The sequence below is a fragment of the Zootermopsis nevadensis genome, unplaced genomic scaffold, assembly GCF_977971745.1.
Source record: "Zootermopsis nevadensis isolate Lab colony 2312 unplaced genomic scaffold, Znev_1.0 Znev_ptg000028l, whole genome shotgun sequence".
Classification (NCBI taxonomy): Eukaryota; Metazoa; Arthropoda; class Insecta; order Blattodea; family Termopsidae; genus Zootermopsis; species Zootermopsis nevadensis.
Genome location: NW_028259160.1, coordinates 20,020,290 through 20,042,858, shown reverse-complemented (window position 1 = coordinate 20,042,858; position 22,569 = coordinate 20,020,290). Strand labels below are relative to the sequence as shown.

The 22,569-nt window shown below is 39.9% G+C and overlaps 1 protein-coding gene across 3 annotated transcripts; it reads left to right on the top strand.

The window, feature by feature from the left end:
• Positions 1-5,799: 5,799 nt before the first annotated feature.
• On the top strand, positions 5,800-22,565 carry LOC147872427 (kelch-like protein 10). Of its 3 annotated transcripts, XM_087357860.1 has the most exons (5): positions 5,819-5,992; positions 16,199-16,386; positions 18,769-19,883; positions 20,816-20,988; positions 21,386-22,565. In XM_087357860.1, the coding sequence occupies exons 3-5, from the start codon at positions 19,731-19,733 to the stop codon at positions 21,591-21,593; spliced, it is 534 nt and encodes a 177-aa protein (XP_087213986.1). In that variant the 5' UTR covers positions 5,819-5,992; positions 16,199-16,386; positions 18,769-19,730; the 3' UTR covers positions 21,594-22,565. The 3 variants fall into 3 exon arrangements, with proteins under 3 accessions (XP_087213984.1, XP_087213986.1, XP_087213985.1); XM_087357858.1 differs by lacking the exons at positions 20,816-20,988; positions 21,386-22,565 and having other exon boundaries at positions 5,800-5,992; positions 18,769-19,727; XM_087357859.1 differs by lacking the exons at positions 5,819-5,992; positions 20,816-20,988; positions 21,386-22,565 and adding an exon at positions 10,728-10,959 and having other exon boundaries at positions 18,769-19,727.
• Positions 22,566-22,569: the final 4 nt, after the last annotated feature.

Here is a 22,569-nt window from a genome sequence, read left to right as displayed (position 1 = left end):
GGATCATTTGTTGGCCTTGTCATGATTGCTTGAGTCAAATTCTTGAATGTAACCTTTTCTATGCAAAATGTCTCAAATTGACTTATAATATCCGAAATACTTTTTAGATATCTAAGATTGAATCTAGTATTCGAAACAAATTCTGGGAAGGCATTTGGTGTTATACCGTAACCTGCCAATCTTTGCCTAATTTCTATACGTCTTGGTCCAATGGAATGAAATCTACCGGATAAATTACTGGTGACCCTCGATCCTTCTGGAATTCCGACGTCGAAATTGACACGTGGCTCGTCTTCTGCAGATGATACTGCCATCACCATATCTGCAGCTACTCCTAAGGTTGGAACCTCTTCGAATAGTCGATGTGAATCTGCATCTATCCGAGGCATATTACACTCGCTATACATTTTAAGATCCGTGTAATAAAGATCTTAGAAGAATAATCTTACTGATTCTAGTTCATCGGGCGCTCTATAAAGAGTTCTGGGAAAATATTTCAAATTAGGTCCTACTGAATATGAATGCTAACAATAGTACTGTGATGGTCAGTGTTAATCAATCTTGGCAATATCTGTGTAACACAATAATAATTCTGTCCTCATCAAAGTGTAGAACAGTCTACAGACCTAGTGCTTTAACGGGAAGTTTCATGACCTTTGGGGATGAGTTGCGCCGAACAATGAAAATTATTGAACACATCAAGTACTTACTAAGATGCTGGATAATTTTCAGCATATGGCACAGTCCATCCCGGAAACCCAAAGTTCTTCAAAATATATATAATAATTATTTTAGAAGCAAAACTTCATCTCTAACTCAGACAGTAACTAATACCAAAGGTAACTGGAACAGAGTGCTAATGAGAGTATCTTGACTTCTAAAAAGACATGCACCAAAGTTGTAATATATGGAATTTCATATTGAGTTAATTTATAGTCTGCACTCTTTACCTTAATTTATAAATAGAATTAAAGCATACATAATTTGTGTTTTTGAGTCCGCAGATTTCTTCAATTCTGTTCTGATATTTTCTGAGACATCTTCTTACATTCCGTAATTTTAGCCTGGTGAGCAGCTTTCAGGGCCCTGAGATCACAGGACAGGCAACTTATTTTCGCAACGACTGCTTGTTCGGTAACATTTTATGCGTGTATTAAATTATCTGTTAAATTCCTAATGTAAGGCTATTCAATGAAACAAGCAGCTTTGTGTAATGGTACATAGCTGTACTTCAATGTGGGTTTGATGTCAAGGGATAGTTTTAATTTGCGCTCTTCAAGAAATTACGAGCAGGTTGCATTTTGCTTGCTACCATGCCATTCAGAAACTTTTTCCATCTGCTACACAATTACAAGATTAAAACCCACACTAACTTAAAACTTTGTAACAAAACATGATGGTATACGCTTTTCTTGTTCAGAAGCAAATATTCGTCTCCAACTCAGAAAAAGACCTAAAATTTAAGGTAAAAATAATAGAAGGTACCAAGAATAACGTCTAGAATACAAAACACATATGCACTAACATTGTAACTGAAAGATTTATATATTCTGTGAGCTTATAATCTGTACTCTTCATTTTAATACATAAATAGAATTAAAGCGTGCATACTCTGAATGTTGAGCTTTGAAATCACTCCATCTAGCAGCTCAATCTTTTCTGTTCGCCGGCAGATGGACGCCTGATCCCTCTCTATGAGCATGTTCTGTGATGCATTTTTTGTACAAGCTTCCTCGTCTATAACATTTTATGATTGTGTGAAATGGTATGTAAAATCCATATTGTAAGTGTATTTTAATAAACAAGAAAATCTGTGTCAAATTTGTTGTTGTTTCTTGGCTCTGCAACCCGATTGTGGGTTTTCGCCTCTTCCTTTGTCAGAGGTTTCTTGGTCTTGAGGTGTGCATTTATGAGACCACGGACTCTGCACAAGCCATCTAACAGTTAATCAGGAGACTTGGGTGAGAAATGGCCACTGAATTTTGCTTACGGAACATTTCGTATTATGCTCGTAAAGTTCTTTTACGTGCTTTTAATCTATGACATGGGACCGCCGGCTTCACTTCAGTTGTGCTACGGATTTTTATCACCCTTAAAAATCCATCGACCTCGGCCGGGATTGAACCCGCGAACCTTGGGCCCAGTGGCGAGCACGCTAACCACTAGTTCACCGACGACGACGACTCTGTGTTAAGTATGTGCAGCATTTCAACACAGCTATAAATGCACCTAGATTGTAATATCTAGGGCATATTTTCTTTGGACAATGTAGCTCTCGACAAGTAATCCCAACAATTTCTGAATCTTAATGCCCTAAAGTGCACGGGGTTTTCCATTTCCAGCACCTCATCTCGCACTGTACAAAGAATAGCCTACAATGGTAATTACTAGTTGCATACCAAAACACGGCTGTATAAACATGACCATTTAAAGCCGTCGTGTGATATTAAATATTCACAGTTACTAATCATGACCTACGACATATAAATCTCCATCAATATGAGTGTAGCATGCAATGGAAACAGAAGTACGTGCAGTGGCTTCTCTTGCAAGAACTGTGAGAAAAATGAGTACCTTGGGTTTGAGATTTTCATGGAAATGTGGATTATGATGCAACGTAGTCCTGTAACTACTAATGGAAGAACATGCTGCCTATATATTCGATGTGGAACAGAGATCTAGTTCATGGATGAGTTACATATAAAGGAGGAGGAACTGTACAGAGAAGAACAAGAAGACTGGTCATTTAATCATTAAAATGGAACAGTGATGAAACTTTGTGATTTCTAAACCATAATTCTTCCACATATAATGAAATTCTTAATTCTTCATGTATTGGTTTCTGATACATGAACTAAAAATTTATTGTCAGCCATAACTTACAAAATAAAGTGGGTACCTGAAATGGACTGAGAAGTAAATACAGAGAACAAAGCAAGTCTCAAGTTTCAGATATTTGGAGATGACTGTCAAATGAAATTTGTGTTCTTTACAAAATTAAATGCAGGTTACATCTGGGGAATTCTTGTTACGCCGCAGTTAGTGTGTTTTACTTGCCTCTGAATCTGATATATTTTTCAAGATTAAACCCCACTCCACCTTGAACCACTTAACAAAACGTGACACTATATTCTTATCCTTCAGAAGCACAGATTCGTCTGCAACTCGTACAGAACAAATGCACACTGCGTCAACTGGAAAACGGGACTGATGCTCGAATTCAGGAAGTTTGGATTTGTTTTTAGTGGCCTCAATGAGTTCGCTGCAGTGTTCAACTCGGAGCTGTTGTTGATCGTCTGTTAATGAATGTGGAACAAACCGCGCACAGACCTTACCTTTTTTCAAATTCTGAGTTATTGTTTGTCGAATGGTTTCCTTATTAACGCACAGATCCTCTGAAATTATTCGAAGCGTTGCACATCGGTCGTTGGTGATTATTCCCCGCACCTTTTCAATCAACTCTGGCGTTCGAATGGTTTTTCTGGGCCAGGATGTTCATCGTCTTCCAATGATTCTTTTCCATAGCAGAAACGGTTATGCCACTCAAAAACACGTGTACGAGACAGACAATTCATATTCACTTCTGGTAGATGGCAGCACCAGTTCATGTCTCATAACACCAGTCTTCCAGTTGCCGCACTGTGTATTGAAGGTGAGTGGAATAAAATGTATATATGGAAAATATATAGATTTCTAAAAAGACTTGTACTAATATTATAACTAAAATTATGTTATTAATGTTACCAAAAGAAGATTGCTGTGAAAGCCTCAAATCTTGCATAATATGGCCAAACCTAATAGTCCGAAAACAACCTCTTTCAACTCCTTGATTTGCACAGCCTGTCTCTGGATAATCTCGTCTTTTTCGGAACACAAACTTTCCAATTCCTGGTGTTTAGGAGGCTCTTCAACTGAAACATTTTAATACTGTACGAAATGGTCTGCAAAATTCCAACAGCGAGGGAATTTCATTGCAGTAGATATTTTGTTTAAACATAACTGTAGCATTTCTACACAGATGTAAATACAAGCTCAGCAAATGTATTCTGTACCCAAGTACACACAATATCCTCATACATTTTTTGCAATATGCATTTAGAGGTATTTTCACATCGATGTGATAATTCCTGTGCTCAAGCTTCATCTTCACGCTTCGGCCAGCTTGACCCTAGGTGGTCAGGGGATACCAGGCTAGGTGGGCCCCAGAAACACTGAACGCAGAGGGAGTGAACTTTACCCCGTAGTCCACACAAAACCAGGATCGCGATCGACTGACACCTCTGATCGCTTGTTAAGGGCCGCCAGATACTGAGTGTTTAGAATAAACATTCGCGGACAGCCGACATGGGGTGATTCTCTGACTTGTAAGTATGGTGTGGGGCTAACAATTGCTGATTGTGAAAATAATAAATTGTTCGGAAATGTTGGGCGTGGCTTATAACTTTAAGGATACGTACAAGACGGAGTCTAGAAGGTCGCTGGTAGCCGGGAAGGTAGCATAGCAGAAACTGAGGGCGTGCACAGTGACTCTGGTTTCAGCCTTATCATTCCAGCTGACTTATTTCAGAGACTAGTAGCTGACGACTAGACGTGACTCTAAAAACTATGTATTCAAGTAGTGGCAGTGACGATGAGGAATTACTGGATAGCTGTGCTTCTAAATCGTTCTTGATGCAAAAAAATTGTCACTGCGGGAGTATCAAGTGAATCCAGTCAATGTTGACAGAAATAATTTTGGAGAATATCACCATTTTATAAGAAGTTAAGATATTATCCTAGTCGATATTTTAAATATTTAAGAATGGTAATTGAAACAATTGATTAAGTTTTGAGTGTGACATGCGAAAAGATGCTGAACAAATTGAAAAACTCTCATGGAAATTCCAGGAAGAACGACTTGTGCTTACATTGAGGTATGCTGAAACAGTTTTTGTTCCAATGTGTTTTCAAAAGCCATAGAAACCACTGAAATTGCAGCTGACAAAATTGTGATAGCAGCTTGTGTCTTGCACAATTTGATAGTTGAAAAAGAGGGAGTGGAACGCCTTTTGAAAGATATGACTTTCTTTCCAGCTAAGCTGGACTAAGCTCTATCAAATGTAAAAGACAAATAACTTGTTCTTATGCTCATCTGCTTTTTAACGTGATACATGCAATATTAACATTTGTGTATGTTGGCTAATATGATCTGTGAGAATTATATTTTTCATAATATAATTGTTTTGTTTTTGTTTTAATTAACCAGAAGAAGGGGCCTACAGATGACATTAGTTCGGATGGGAACATGTGGTTTAATGCTCTTTTACTAAACGTTAACTTCTGGGTCGAAGTAATACTGGGGGATATTGGGAGCGACCCGTTCTTCAAGTGCCTGAGCACTGCGGGTCCCAACTTTTTGTTAGCTTTGATTTGTTAGACAGTTGGTAAGACTCCTTGGACGAGGGATCGGCCCGTCGCTGTACACAGGACAGCACAACACAGAAAAACGCAGACAAACATCCATGCCTTGAGTGGGATTAGAACCCACGGTCCCAGCGATGAAACGGCAGAAGGCCCACGCCTCAGACTACTTCGAGAAAGTGGCCAAAGGAACGGCGGGACCAGCTGCAGAGAAAATCAGCAGAAGACAGGAGCTCGCCACGGAGCTACTATCCGCCTTGAAAATATTAGTTTTAATAAATCGGTGTAGCAGTGTGCATTCTCCTACCCGGCAGTCAGTTTGTTGGTCAATTCTTTCTTTCTTTCTGCGCAGTCGCAGGCCCCTCCCTGCTCCCCCCTTTAATAGTGACGTAATTTCTTTCCTTCAAGGGATTCTGAGCTTCGAGTGTTGTGTTGTTGTCAGTTGTGACTTGCCTGGTTATTGTCGTGTGAGGAAAAGTGAATTTGCGGTTCGATCCGTCTCTCTCTGTGAATCCGTTCTTTCGTGAAATGCTGGCTTTTAATTGTCTGCATTTCGAGAATGAATTAATGTTTCTTGTGCTTTCGATCATGGGTAAGTGTTTACTTTCAATTGAATTTTTATATAAAGGTTTGTGCAGGGAAGTGAACTGAGTTTCACCAAACAAAATTATTGTTAAATTACTGGAAAATACAATTAGTAAAACAATGATCAGAATAAACTTCCAAGTTAGAAGGCGAATAAATTCGTTCACTGAGTGCAGTAATTTATTTGTCGCGAATTTAACTGAACTGTGAAATATTAAGTAGAGCCGGAAACTTCTGGGATGGACGTTGTAATATAATCCGTGGCGTAAAGAGCCCTCTGAGAGCCAAAGCCGACTAGCTTGACTGCTGGCCTCACGTTCACATGCCTAAGCAGAGGTGAACGATCATCCAACCAGATACAGGATGCCGTGTGGCTAGCACGACGAACCCCCAGACATTGCTAGTTTTTATGACCGGATGGACGTTGTAGAAATTAATTTTTGTGTTTCCGTCTTTTAAGGAAAGGACTTTGAGACATTGTTTCTTTATTTACTATAAATTTAGTTTGGCATTTATGAGAATGTATTTGAATTAGATTTATAATGTTCTCATCAGTTTTACAAAGCTTCACACCGTGACAAACTGAAATTCTACCCACGCCAACTTGCATCATTTTCCAGACTATAACGAATAGGCTTAGGTTATCTTTAACTGGGCAGTAGTAGTCGTTAGGTAGTAAATAAACACAAATTATGAGCTGAAGAAGTTGAAAGGGCACAACTGCTAACTAACTAACTAGATGGCTTACGGAACCCGAAGGTTCATCACCGAATTAACCAAAGCTCTCCACCGGACCCTCTCCTGGGCCAACAAAATCCAGTTTCCTTCAACTCCTATCTCCCATAGATCCCGCCTGAGATTATCCTCCAATCTACGTCTAGGTCTCCCCAGCGGTCTCTTCCCCTCAGGCTTCCCAACCAATTTCCGGTGCACACCTCTTGTCCCATTCATGCGCGTTACATGTCCAGCCCATCTCATTCTTCTCGACTTAATCACCCTGACAGTACTTGGGGAGCAGTACAGATTTTTAAGCTCATCATTATGCAGTTTTCTCCAGACGCCATCGTATTTTCTCCTAGGAACAAATATCCTCCTCAACACCCAATTCTCAAACACCTGCAATCTGTGTTCCTCCCTCTGAGTGAGAGACCATGTTTCACACCCATACAAAACAACAGGCAAGATTATTGTTTTGTAAACTTTAATTTTCAGGTTCTTAGAAATCAGACCGGAAGACAAAATATTTTGAACTGAGAAGTAGCAAGCATTTCTAGAATTTAATCTCCTCCTAACTTCCTCGTGAGTGTCATTTTGATTTGTTGTTGTTCCCAAATATTTGAACTTTGTAACACTTTCAAAGGACTTATTAGCTACCCTAAGATAATTTTGCCCGCCTGTCTGCTGATGACGAGATACTAACCTGTACTTAGTTTTTTGTGAATTTACTTCTAGCCCCACCTTTCTACTAGCCTCTAGTAAAACTTCTGCGTTCCTCTGTATTGTATTCATATCGTCCCCCAATAAATTAACATCATCAGCATATGCGAATTTCGATAAGCCCGGAATCTGCCATTTTCGTGGAGTTCAAGTTTGTGCATAACAGCAGACTCCGTTTCAAGTGATGAAGTTATTTGCTTGTTATTTAATGGGGAAACCACTCGTTGTCATTATGAAAGTGAAGTAAAAATGATCCATATTGATTATTCAGCCCGTTAGAACAGTTCGTCATGGTGTTGGTTCACTATTACCAGAGGACGGTCATTCCAACAAAAGCCAGTTTGTGGTTCAGAGTTTCGACAGACGGACAAACAGAAAAATTCATTGTTATCAGGTCCGTACTTAGGCACAGGCACATGAGGCGCCAGCCTGGGGCCCGCATTTATTGGAGGCCCCAATAAATTTAATTTTGACAAAAAGTAAAAGAAACACGAATTTTACTACGTAAAAATTACAATGATAAATATCTGGGTCATGCAAAGTTACTTGAGGCCCGGGTGCAAGAAGAAATCGGGACGCCTTTTTTTTTTTTGAGATGAAAATGTTAAACCGCGCCGCAATGAGAAAACCAAGCCGGGAGACCGGGCCACGCCAAATATTTCCTGTCGTCTTATTATGCGCAGATTTCTACATTTCTGTGGCAACCAATGACAAAACTCGATTATTTTTTCTGATTAAAAATATTAAACTTTTGTGCTTTATCGATTGGGGCCCCGGTGGTCTGCACTCAGCGCAACCCCCCCACCCCCATTTGCAACAACCCTCATAAAGACGGTATTTTTTTTACAAAAAGATGATGTGAAATGAGGAGCTTCTTGTGAAAGGGTAGCGAACGCTGGTCACGAAAGCGAGAAACACAGCGATGGGAGTCGATGCGCTGACCACGTGATGACCTTCTAGAACCGTATGGCTCATGCGACACAGAGTTTAGTTAAGTATTGTTCTTCATATTTCGCAATCTTACAATTTTTTGTGTTTAAACAGATCGGTAAAAGTAATTGGTTTTTGTGATTTTATTTATATATGCAAGTTTCTTTTTGTAACTTTAAAGGGGGCCCCGCAAGAGTTTATCGCCTCGGGCCCCGAGAAGTTTAAGTACGGTCCTGATATCACTTCTCTCCCCAAAAGACCATCCGGCCGTGTGGCGGGACTGCATTGCTTTTTCATGTTTTGCAAAGGCAATTGTTTCGGCATATTTCGTTAGTCGACTGCTCCAATCCCCGACCCCCTCCCGCGAATCAATCTCATACGTTCCTGACGCAATGGTTGGCTATTCCGATGTACGCCGGTTGCATCTTTCTGCGCTGTGACGAGTGGGCCGATGTAGTGAGCAGTGGCGGGATGTCCATAAGAGCTGCAGCAGCCCCTATAATTTTTCAAAAATTTAAAAATTCATTTTTTGTCTTTATATAATTTGTAACACTTTATTTCCTCTATATCATTATTTTAATATTGCCCCTTACGTTGTCATTATCCACTGAACTGACAGTAAGTCTGCGGGCGATGACGGTAAGGAGAACGGGGCTGTCATCCGTCTGCAAGGATTTCAGCGCGGCGGGCGGTAGATTGAGGGGTAGCGCGTATCGGGGCTGCAAATTTCGCAGCTCCGTTCGCTTGTCACACGTAGCAACGCGGTGTGAGGTGGAGTGAGGTGCAGTTGGCTGATACAGCGCGTATCGGGGCTGCAGTCGCCGGCTTATATTAAACACGCTTGCCCGGTACCTCGTGTTTTAGACGAGTTTCTGTATCGCAATTTCTTTCGTGGATATAGTTAATGAGTGTTCAATAATTCTGTGTGCCGACTATTTTTTGTTCTGATAATGACAATGAGCAAAGGAAGTGTATCATATTTACAGTAAATTACTTCTTTTGAATTGTCCTTTTTATGAATAGAGTGATATAAAAACTCATGGCCATTCCTTCCGGACTTACAAATGATTAAAAATCCTCGAACACGTATGGGTTTTCTCCTGATGTAAATTTACTTTTCATTTATTTATGTTGTTATGTGTTGAAAATCTTTTCTGAGTTTTCCCTTTGCGCAACAGTACCACTGCCCGGACTCACGATCCGCCGCTGGTTTCTTGTATTAATTTATTTTGCATATATATTCTGAAAGCTTGTTTCTTTTCGTCAGTGATTTCTTTAGATCGGCATTCCATTTCCATTTTCAGAAGCAGCTTAAAGTGTTGCTTGATTTACGCTCATCCAGTCCCCTTCGATACTTCCAGTGGCTGCTTTCAGTTTATTCATTAATCTTTTCTGATGCAAAATTCTCGCACTTTCTTCTTCGAACGGATGGAGTTTTAGATGCGTATGCTCCTTATGAATTTGCCTTGTTTGTTTGTACGTCCGATGTTTGAGAATGTGTTGACAGAATTTAAATCTACTTTCAACCAGAACTGAAATAATCCATGTCAGGGCTCGAACCCAGAATAGTTTATTAGTGTTGAAGCCTATGTTTCTGTAATTTCCTCTTCGAAGAAAAAAAATCTGATCCTGGCGCCGTTGTTCTGTCTCGCTTAGTATCGGAGTCAAAGGAACCGACCTTGCTGGAAATCCCAGACTTCTGACATTCCTGCCTTTGCTCATTGGTCAAAATGAACAATCACGCCACGTTTTTCCTTCACGGACTGTAAGCGAACGAGTGAAGGAACACGTCAACCCCCAATCTCGTGTTTTCACATGACCAATAGATTCCGCAGAATTTACTAAGGAGAAATACGACAGTTTCTTACAAATTCATCTTCTTGACCTCAGGACACGTTTTTGGGTTTGTGACCTTAGCCAATCAAATCATTTGCCTTAGTGTCATTCTTCCCTAATGCCTAATATCGGAACAAAAGAAAACATCTATGCCGGGATTCGAAGGAAGGAAACATTTTTCTGTCCCCCAGGGGCGATGGACTCAAATGCTCCCGGGCCCCTCAAAAATCATCTGTAAAATGAGTTAAGTGGAATGTGACCAAATTACAACTTACAGTAATTCTGTTTGTATTTTTATTTCAACTGCCAAGAATGTGTAAATATGGACCGACAATGTTCAGCTTTTATATGAACACCTGCGTGCATTGGAATGTAAGAGACGTTATTGGTACTTTAAACCACGCCTGTAAAAATATTGGCTGAGCATGCCATAAGGCTCTTTTTCATTTCTTATACATGCAATATAAAACGTAATGCACCTGATTGTTACGCCATTTGTTTACTCGGCATTGTTGTGTTACATTATTGCCGTCTACAATCGGCTTTCTCTATTGTGAAAAGAACTGAGCTGTGAATCGCTTGTAGAAGAAGTGCGTCGTAGACCAGTTACTTTTGTGTTGTTAAAAGACTTTCAGAATAACCCGAATACATTTCTTATAGCATTCAAGGGATTTGTGATACTGTCCTCAACTCTCTCCATTTTACTTTTGATTCAATTGTTCTTTCTTTCCGGTGGACATCCAATTCTTTTCCTCTTGAACAAAGGAAGAGGTAAGTTCGTCCATGTTTTATTATTACTTTGAGAGTGAGCAGTGCGCTGAGACATAGTCCTTCAGCCAGGTGCGTCATCGCTGCAAATATTTGGACGTATTTAGCATAAACATTGTCTCCCTTGAGGGCACGTTCTCAATAAGAGAAAAGATCTAGATAGGTTTTCTTGATGGATGATCTACCTTGGTTATTATTTTCTTGTAATTCTTCAGCGTTTTACATTAATATATTTTTTCCCTAGGCGGATTATTTGCGTTTATTTATATTCATTTATTTTTCTTTGTGTATAATATTGTTTCTATTTTGGGTTTGCCTGTATTTAGCTGTAATACTTAATATTGTACATGTATACGTTTAGTTAATCTGTTTGTGTACTATTTTTCATTATTATTATACGTATTATTAGTGTTTGTCTGTTATTGGCTTCTTGCTGTTGGCAAACAATTACATAATTTAATTGAATTTAATTACTATGCGCCCAACTGGCGACCGTGAAGAGATAAAAATTATCCCAGAGGCCGGGAGTTGGTACGGTCATAGGATTATGAAAGGGGTTAGCCAAAATACAAAATAAAAGTACTCCCAATTTACCAACATGTATTTAAAAATGTATCTATATATAAATTCAAAAGGAAAACAAACTGACACAAATCCCTCAAACCTCCAAGGCTCAGGCTCCGGTCGGGGTCACGACCAGTAACGTCAAAACAACCCAAAAATCAGACTATCTGTCTCCAAGCTCTCTCTCTCTCTCTCTCTCTCTCTCTCTCTCTCTCTCTCTCTCTTCGAGTCGTTCTCTGCCCGGCGGACACATACAGAATGTCCGCCTGCTGGCTCATCAGGGCCTCGAAGCCAGCAGCTCCAAAGAACGTCAAGAGGGGGTGATATGCCTCTTCGAGCCATGAGGCATGGCTCAACTATTGATAATTACACTTGCATGTCTTCATATACATCTACGAGCTTCTGTAAGAAAATCAGGCTTCTCTTCTTTCTAACAAATAATTTCAATGAATATTAGATTGACTTCTGTTTGTTCACATCATCAAAATATTCCGGTAAGAAATAAACATTTTAAAATTTTGAAGGGATGAAACGTGTTTAGTAGCCCAGAATCTTAATAAAATATATGAATGTTAAGAAGTGGTGTATATATTCTGAATAATAATTCTAACATTTTACATTTCTTGAAACAAGGACATTTTTAAAGCGATGCAAGGAACTGTGAAAATTTATTATTTCGGTTTAAAAAGCCTAATTATCGAGAATTCTCCCTCTTATTATCTCCCTACAAAATTGTATCCAAAATTCTTCTGGAGACGCGACTCCATATCCCAATGGAATTATTGGGAATCATCAGAGTGGCTTCCGTCCTAATAGATGTGCAACTGATCAGATGTTCTCATTCGCCAAATGCTAGAGAACAGGTCGGAGGTAAAGATTTGTCCGATATATTTCCTAATCAGAATTGCCTGAAAGAGGGAGATTCTCTATCGCCGCTGCTTTTTAATTTTGCCTTAGAACATGCCATTAAAAAAGTCCAAGAAAATCAGGGCGATTTCGAACTGAGGGGGACACATAAGCTGATGGTCTCTGCTGATGATATTAATCTGTTGACTGATAATATAAATACTATAAGAGCCAACGTAGAAACACACTTACGGGCTGGAATGGATGTTGTTCTAGAAATAAATGCAGAAAGACAAAGTACATGATAATGTCTCGGCATCAGAATTCATGACAGAACCAGAATATAAGGATAGGTAATCAGTCGTTCGAAAATGTGACAAAATTTATGTAATTGGGACGACACTAACAAGTCTGAATGACATTTATGACGAAATCAACAGCAGATTAAATCCATGGAATGCTTGCTGTCCTTCCCTCTCATTACAAAAGAAGACTAAAGATTAAAGTGAACCAAAGCGTAATTCTACCAGTTGTGCTGTTTGAGTGCGAAACTTGGTCTCTTACTTTGAGGGAGGAACATAGATTGAGGGTCTTTGAGAACAGACTGATGAGGAGGATAACTTAAAGAACCAGAAGGTTCATCACCGAATTAAGCAAAGCCCTCCACCTGACCCTGTCCTGGGCCAACAAAATCCAGCCCCCTTCAACTCCTATCTCCCATAGATCCCGCCTGAGATTATCCTCCCATCTACGTCTAGGTCTCCCCAGAGGTCTCTTCCCCTCAGGCTTCCCAAATAGTGAACCCAACCAACTAGATGGCTTACGGAACCCGAAGGTTCATCACCGAATTAACCAAAGCCCTCCACCGGACCCTGTCCTGGGCCAACAAAATCCAGTCTCCTTCAACTCCTGTCTCCCATAGATCCCGCCTGAGATAATCCTCCCATCTAAGTCTAGGTCTCCCCAGAGGTCTCTTCCTCTCAGGTTTCCCAAATAGTGGACCCAACCAACCAAATGGCTTACGGAACTCGAAGGTTCACCACCGAACCAACCAAAGCCCTCCACCGGACCCTGTCCTGGGCCAACAAAATCCAGTCTCCTTCAACTCCTATCTCCCATAGATCCCGCCTGACATTATCCTCCCATCTACGTCTAGGTCTCCGCAGAGGTCTCTTCCCCTCAGGCTTCCCAATGAGTACCCGGTGCACACCTCTTGTCCCATCCATGCGCGCTACATGCCCAGCCCATCTCATTCTTCTAGACTTAATCACCATGACAATATTGGGGGAGGAGTACAGATTTTTAAGCTCATCATTATGCAGTTTTCTCCAGACCCCATCGTCTTTTCTCCTAGGAACAAATATCCTCCTCAACATCCTATTCTCAAACACCTGCAATCTGTGTTCCTCCCTCTGAGTGAGAGACCATATTTCACACCCATACAAAACAACAGGCAAAATTATTAGTTTGTATATTTTAATTTCCAGGTTCTTAGAAATCAGACGGGAAGACAAAATATTTTGAACTGAGAAGTAGCAAGCATTTCCGGAATTTAATCTCCTCCTAATTTCCTCATGAGTATCATTTTGATTTGTTATTGTTGTTCCCAAATATTTGAATTTTGTGACACTTCCAAAGGATTTATTAGCCATCCTAAGATAATTTTGCCCGCCTGTCTGCTGACAACGAGATACCAACACGTACTTAGTTTTTTTCTGAATTTACTTCTAGCCCCACCTGTCTATTGGCTTTTAGTAAAACTTCTGCGTTCCTCTTTATTGTTTTCATATCGTCCCCCGATAAGTTAACATCATCAGCATATGCCAATAGCTGATGTGTCCCATTCAACTGCAAACCCTCGTCTCTATCCTGGTCTTTCCTGATAGCATATTCTAGTGCAAAGTTAAAGAGCAAGGGAGACAAAGCATCTCCTTGTTTTAGACCGTTCTTGATGAAGAATGTCTCAGATACATATTTACCTACTCGAATTTTGCTACAGGTTTCATTTAAGCGCATTTTTATTAGACTCACTAACTTCTTTGCTATACCAAATTCAATACGAATATTATATAACACTTCTCTCTTCACAGAGTCATAGGCTTTTTTGAAATCTATAAATAATCGATGTACGGTCCCACCGAACTCCCATTTTTTCTCTACCATCTGACGAATGCAAAAGATCTGATCAATCGTTGATCTGTCTTGTCTGAACCCACACTGATGATCCCCAATAATTTCATTCGCAAATGGAGTTAATCTTGCCAAGAGAATGTTTGATAGAATTTTGTAAGAGGTTGATAGGAGAGAAATTCCTCGGTAATTAGCACACTCAGTCTAGTCCCCCTTCTTATGAATAGGAATAATTACGGACTCCTTCCATTGTTGTGGGTTGAGGAGGATATTTGGACCTAAAATGGAGGAAGGCGGATCGCGGAGAAAATTGCATAATGATGAGCTTCACGGCCTGTACTCCTCACCTGATGTTGTTAGGGTAATTTAATCAAGGAGGATGAGATGGGTGGGTCATGCGGCATGCATGGGGTAGGGGTGTTTACTAGGTACTGGTTTTTTTGGGCCTGAAGGTAGGAGAATACCTAGGCATAGATGGAAGGATAAAATTAAGACGGACCTTAGGGAAAGAGGAATCGATGGATCGAACTGAATGCAGCTGGCTTAGGATAGAGTCAGGTGATGGGCTTTTGTAAACACGGTGATGAGCCTTTTGCTTCAGTAAAGAAAGTGGGCTATTTTTTGAAAAGCCCTGTGTAAAATCGAGTTTTCAAAGAATGCCCTGCACTTTACAGAGTGTGGGTAGAGTTATGTACGCCTAATCTACGCATGCAGTAGAATAACGTGCAGCTTTTACGAGTGTTCCCAACTGAAATTCTCAAGTTCATTTGATAAATCTAAATTACGTATTGTGCTTGTAGTGTATATAAATGTGTAACATAGGACGAAAATCATTAATCATATAAGCTCTTAAGCACTTTCAGTTCCACAGAGAAAGAAGAACTCGAATATTTCATGTATATGAAAAGGTGTAGACTTTTTCTTACAAAATTTATATGTTAAATGTCTGGTTCTGCATCAGAGGTCACATAATTTCTATGACATATTTTTTTCGTAATTTCTTAAATCGGTTCACCGGAAATGGTGCATCTAAGACTTTAGAGATTACATTGCTATTTTATACTTAATGTCTTCGCAATTTACTCATAAGAATATTTAACTTTACGTGAGTAACAACAAACACGCGGCATGACTTAATATTGCCTATGTAAGTCACATTTAGAGCTTTGTCATTTTTTATTGTAAGTTAACGGGCATTTCTATAACTAAGAAACAAACTGACTCTATGGAGCCTAAGTCTTGCTTGAGAATCTAATAGTAGCCAAGTTGATCAAAACTCTCGCCTTTTATGAAAAATGAAGTTGCATTCCCGTGCTTACAAGACGACGACTCTAAGAATATCCTCAAGCCACACCGTCATTCCCCAATTCTCTAAGTTCCATTTTAATATTTTCCCACTAAAACATAGGAATCTCAAGTGGCCTCTTCCTTTCAAGGTTTTCCGATTAAAATATCGCATTTCTTTTCACTGCCATGTGTACTACATGCCCCGCCCATCTAATCACCCTTTATCTGATCGGCCTGCAATTAATTATTTAGTGAATAGAACTGTAAAGTTCCATATTATGAATTTTTACCATTATCTTGTCAGTTACGCTCTCGCAGGACCAAATATTCTTCTCAGTACAGAGTTCCACCTCAGTCACCCTCAGTTGAAGTGCACATGTGTCAGTATGAAGAAAAACCTGGACTGTTTTTTCAGGAGATGGAGTTAAGCGAACATTGCAGCTGTTCTCATCATGACGGCAGGTGCATATTCGCCGAAAAATTGGTCTCTCTGAATGAGTTGAGAGAGGAGAACTTTCTATGTGACGCGGTGTTGAGGTTGGAAGATGGCGGCGCTTTTATTGTCCACAGAGTGATTCTCTCGATGCGTAGCAGATATTTCAGGTTTGTTTATCTACCGACGTGGTTGATTAAATGTGAAATAAGGACATGACAGACGTCAATTAGTATGTGACATGTTATATCCTCTTTGTTGCAGAAAACTGTATTTTTATCTTTGGTAATTTCTATATGGCCATGAAATCTCACGGCGGTGATTAAGAAAATTAATTTCTTCTGGACGTTGCGGCGTTGAAACCAGGTGGTGTTTTAGACGTACTTACTGCCTTCTTTCCTTGATAACAGAGGCAGTATTCACCTCTGAAACGTCCGATAATTTCTACGACAGTACACGACGCAATATCCAAGAAACCCATTGTTTTTTTGCACTAATTTTTAAGTGCAGGTGCAGCAAGGTGAGAGTCAAAGTATATGGAGAAAGAAATGGAATCCATTTCCTAAACACCTTTGTTTTAATGTATACAGACGACCGACAAATTCCAAGAGGAAGTTGATAACAGACCTTTGTCACGCCATTGTCCAGAAAATTGAAAGCTGCTCTGTGTTGTTCTGTTTGAAAAAGAACCTCGTGAGAAATGTTTCAGTTGTTAGGAGAGAATCGTTCGTAGGCTTGTTACAAAGTTTGGTGACCTTAATGCCGGTAAGTTACTGAGTGTTTCCACTTTTTCTTTTCACGTATTAGGATCCTTTTAGCCTCCCCACTGTCAGATGTGGCTGCATCTTGTCTTTGGGCGTCTGTCTTCACCCCTTACACCTGCATCTTTACTTCATTCGATGAAATTCTTGGCCTCCGTTTTCTGGAGGAATTTCTTGTTTTTCCATATCAAGTGGCGCTAGAATTGGAATTCACTTACATTCTATATATTCAGATTTTGAACCGGGAGTTGTACAGCATTGTAATGTAATGACACACTTTCTTCATATTAAACACAGCAACCAAATATTTTCAATAGTCACACAACATCCCCACGAAGTATTTGTGCATACGTTAATTGTCCTTTTGTTTTAAAGAGAGATATGATGTGTTCTTGATAAACGAGAAATGAATTTAAACCATGAACCTTTGTTTAAGTTTTCCAAAAGTCTTGTTACAAGCTATGCCCCTCTTCCACTATTTCGATAAGACGTAGAAACATCGGCTTATTTTTTAAGTTGTTTTTCGGGAACTGATTTTTGTCAGAACAAATGGATTTTGAAGGCTCTGATTTCAAATTACGAGCTGGGCAATCAGTGCAATGTACAGCCTGTGATACATGTTGAGATATTTATTTTAATTTGCTGGCTGGCTTTAAAATTACTGTTTTTGGTTGTTATAACCCCAGATATCTCTTGAAGTATTGAATGGTTTCTAAGGAAGCAGATAACAACTTTGTAGAACAAATATTCACTGTTTGCTGCTTTATTCATGATGAGTTATTTTCTGGTACTGACATAAATGTTATTATGTGAGCATCTGACTTTAAATTATATTCTCCCGTCAGCTGGGGGGTTTAAATGCCGCAGTCGAGTCGTACAGTGGGCTTTTTTTCGATGTACATTTAAATTTTGCTCTAAAACACTTTTTTATCATAACTTTTAAACTATATGAGACATAATAATGAAATTTCACTGAAATACTTTTAAAAGATGGTTTTATAATCTTACCTTATAAGATGAGCAGTCTATGTGTGAGGAATGGAAGCAGGTGGATTAGAATTTCAAAGTTGTTTTATAATCTTATTTTATATGATGAACACTGTGTATGTTGGCAATGGAAGATGTTGAGTTTTGTATGGTAGTTCTTGAAACGTAATCAAAACACAACACTACACAAATAAATAGATTCTATCCTTTTCTGGCGTTTCCTGCATAACACGCAATGAGGCCTGTGTCAGGAATAAACTGGAGGAAATGCGGCAGCCTCACCCCACCATCTGACCCCGAACTGAAGGCCAAATATATGCATCATACATAACAGTTATAACCTGTCTCTTTCTAGGAAGGTTTCTTTCCATAACCTTGTAAGTATAGTGGTGCTAAAATGTTGTTATTTTGCCACACCGAAACATGACCACGGCATATATTATAGAAAAATTATGGGGTCCCTGACCGTTTCAGATACTTTTTTCCCCTCTGTCCTTCACAACAGGATTTAAGGCTGTAAAATAAACCTTTTTGGGATAACAGGCATTTTTCTTTCCTTCACAAACAATCACCACAGTGAAGATTCCGTAAACTCTTAGGTCACGCATTCACACACGGACTAGCCATCACAGATCCAAAAATTGCCACTACATGAACAGAAAGAGCATTTTTTCCACGACAAATCAACTACAAAGATCATATATCAGTCGTTATTATTTCCATACTTATGGGCATTTGAAATTAGGCTTACAGCCGCACGTCATTGAACGACGTTCTGGGTCATCTCTTACGCTGCTTTTCCAGGTGTTACTTCTGCGCCGGACTTGAGACTCACGCTCGCTGCTTCGTTCTGCGCCACTTCGTGAAAGTGTCTCAGAAAAGCGAAGAACTTTTGGAACTGCCTGTAGAGGAGCTGCAAGCGATAATCAAGTCCGATCAACTGAACGTGAAGAACGAGAAAATTGTTTGGGAGTGCATTCTCCGGTGGATTAACCATGACGTGGACAACAGGAAAGGCCACATCGCGGGCCTTTTGAAGGGCGTCAGACTGGGATTACTTGACGCAAAGTTTTTCAAGGAGAAGTTCAGTATGCCCCTGAAATCTTGGATGTTTATGTGCTGGGAAGTCCGCATATTCAATTCCGTTTTCACACGCGTTCATAACTAATTATTGCAAATCGTGAGCGTTTTACTTCGACCGTCTGTCTACAGTTCAAAGTGAAGAACGTCTTCACAAATTTTCATTGAATTTAATACTGATGAGCTTTAACAGAATCTGTTGACACATCCCAATTCTGGTTAAAATCTTACAATAACATTGGGGGAATTACACAAAAGAACCACCTGAAGATGACCAATTAAGATCGAAACATGCAATAATCATAATCACACATTGTTGTGTTAATGGACCATCACCCTAACCATGAACACGCAGCAGGTTGCCTCTATTGAAACTCGAAGCAACTATTCGTCATAATTTTCTTTCGGTTCTCCATAATTTTGACGATTAATTGAAGTCATCGAATCAAATATATTGTGGTATTTACAGCGTTCATCTTGCACGGGAGAGACTTTAAATACGTTTATCAATCAAATTATGCGTCAATTTCTTTTCTCCTCTGCAATGGAACATGCCATTCCTTCGTAAATGTTTATAAGGTCCACATTGAACTGTTCAACAGGTATCGAAGCACCCGTACGTGACGGAAAATGAGGCGTGCAATCCCGTGATCTTGGAGACAAGCGCGTACCTACGAGACGTGCAAATGTCGAAGGAAGAAGACAAGGAATTCGTGACACCAAGCATTGCCCAACCGCGAATCCCACAGGACATTCTGTTTTCTATTGGTGGGTATCATGGCCAAAGTCCGACAGTTGCGATTGAAACTTATGACATACGAGCAGGCCGATGGAGTGTGGTGAGTTGTACACATTTATACTCTTACAGATCTTTGTTAAATGACGCCTCCAAGATATAACTAGCTTTTCTAGTTTTTGCTTATTTATGCTAACTCACAAACCTCTTTGCCTCTTTTATTTCCATGGCAGTGAACACGTTTTTTAAGAGAAGCTCCAATTAAATTAATTAAAAAGAATAAATGAATAGATTAAATGTCGTGTCTTATGTAAAATGTAACTTCTAATAGGAATCAACGAAAAGTGTGAAGTTTGCCTTAAATACCGTTTACAATAAGCGTCCTACATCAACTGTCATGGCAACCTGTTTGTTGATTTTGAACACGAAACGAAATCATCATTGATGATCAGTGTGGATTTCAACGTAATAAATGAATTACTGATCATTGTCGATGTTCGCTTTCTGGGTGGTAACGCCGCGTGAATTTTATGGCACACTTTTTGGTTTGGAGTGAGGGACGTACTGCCTCCAGCTTTGCGTCGATGAAACCCAAAACACCATCATCTGACTTCACCACCACACGAAACTGAAATGTGAGCTTTTGATCAGAAATTCTACATTTCTCTGTTAGCAGAGAGAGAGAGAGAGAGAGAGAGAGAGAGAGAGAGAGAGAGAGAGAGAGAGAGAGAGAGAGAGAGAGAGAGAGAATGATGTGTCCTTCAGTAACTCGTCGACTTGAAGAGAACTCTGATAATGTTGAAGTTCCTTTCTCTTTCCTCCGCCACCCATAATTCCACCATTGTTCCAAGTTCCTTTCTCACGGTCTTTGTCGAGCGCGTTAGGCCCGGTCACCGTTCACGGTGTAGCAATTTCAGTCGGCTCTTGAGTTTGTACCTCTGCTCCGATGGTTGCTTGGACTCTAATGTAAGGACTTCACATTAGTAGACCTTGTAACCCAAAGAAACATAAAGCCATGACCTGTCGTTCTTGCAGTTGGAGCAGGTCGACTCGATCGGTCCGCGAGCCTTCCATGGCACGGCAGTAGTCGGTTTCGACATTTACGTCATCGGTGGTACCGACTGCGGCATTGAAGAATTACGCTCATGTCATTGCTTCAACGCTGTTACGAAGACGTGGCGCGAGGTGGCGCCTATGTATGAACGCAGGTAAATATGCAGTTCGCTAACTGACAAACTCCTTCGAGCAGAGTCCTACTTCAAAAGCTGATAGTCGCTGTGTTAGTCAACATATATATGTGGACAGGGGCTCTAACTTTACCACCCACATACACGAGCTTCACTTAAAGTGTGGATTGGTAGGAAGACATTTGTGACAATGTTGGTCGTCGATCAAAGCCGAATGGAAGTTAATCACAAACTTCGTTCGCATTTTCTCGAAGTTTCAAGAATATTATTAGCTTCTTAATTGATTTGAATTTTTATTTAACAATGACGAAGCAAGAACTGTATTCTGCGAGAGGAAATGTATCTGTGTCAGCAATTAATGAGCATCAACGCCAGAGGAACACGAAGCATAGCAAAGTCTGAACTTTTTTCTTTTCAGAAGGAACTTAGCTGTGACAGTTCTGGGAGAAATGGTGTATGCCATGGGTGGTCGTGGTTATGGTCAGCAACACGAAACGGTGGAGCGATATGACTACAAGACGAACCAGTGGTCTTTTATCGCTCCTATGAACAGGCAGCGAATCAATGCAAGTGCGGCTGTGGTAAATGGTAACGGAGAGCCTGTGAAAGTTTGCTGTGTGAATTAGTGCTTAATTTCGAGGTCTCCGTCTGTCCGCGTGTAACAACGCAAGAACGGTTGAAGGAATCGTGGGATCTGAGGGTCTCACGGTGACGAGTACGAAGATGGCTGTTGTTTGGCTTGTAACGCCGTGTACTCTGGTAGAAGTCTACCGACGTTTCAGAGAAACTTTATGCCATCGTCATCAAGGCAGCAAGCAGATCTCAAACATCTGTAAACTAGTAGAAATAACCCTTTAAAAATGAGAGGCGTGATTTATTTCGTAATAATCATATGTCATAATATTCTCTCTCTTTCCTCTTCGCTCTTGAACTTAGTTTACCTTGTTTCATTGTCCCACTTTCTTTTATCCGTGCTATGTACTACGTTATTTCACAGACTCCAACGACTTGACGTTCTGAGTGCGTGATGGTTTCCTTTGCTCTTGTAACCCTTCCGTGTACATCGTCTTCTGCCTTTCTTGTACTACAGATTTATGACGTTTTTGAGACAGTTAATAATCTCATAAAATAGCAAATTGTGTTAAAAATTTAAAGCACCTCTTGGCAGCTTGTGCCGTACATATCCGGTAACAAATGTAATCAAATTCGTTTTACAGAAGATGTAACTTACCAACATTTCCATTATGCATTAATTTAAAAATTTTATGCTGTTTATATTAAATTGTATCAGTTTTTCATCCATTAATCTCGTTTCCTTTCTCACGCTAATTGTCTCCATTCATTGAAATACATAAAGTTGAAAAGAAAGAAACAAATGAATAGAGACAGCCGTGTCCGTACAGTTGCTATGACACGAAGGGGGACATTAAATACAATATCATTAATAGATTTACGAATTTAAGTACATATTTTCCCATGTTTGTGCTCTGCGTGGAGCAGTGTAATGCCTCTGTCTACGTCAAACCTGTATACAGATTGTGTCACACATGTAATTTGTTTTTACAGACAAAATATACGTCGCTGGTGGATGTGATAAATATC

Bases quoted from the DNA above. Each gene is read 5' to 3' on its own strand.
- LOC147872427 (XM_087357858.1), top strand. From the start codon at position 16,202: ATGGAGTTAAGCGAACATTGCAGCTGTTCTCATCATGACGGCAGGTGC. The intron at 16,387-18,768 runs GTTTGTTTATCT...CTGCTTTTCCAG, and splicing joins ATGCGTAGCAGATATTTCAG to GTGTTACTTCTGCGCCGGAC.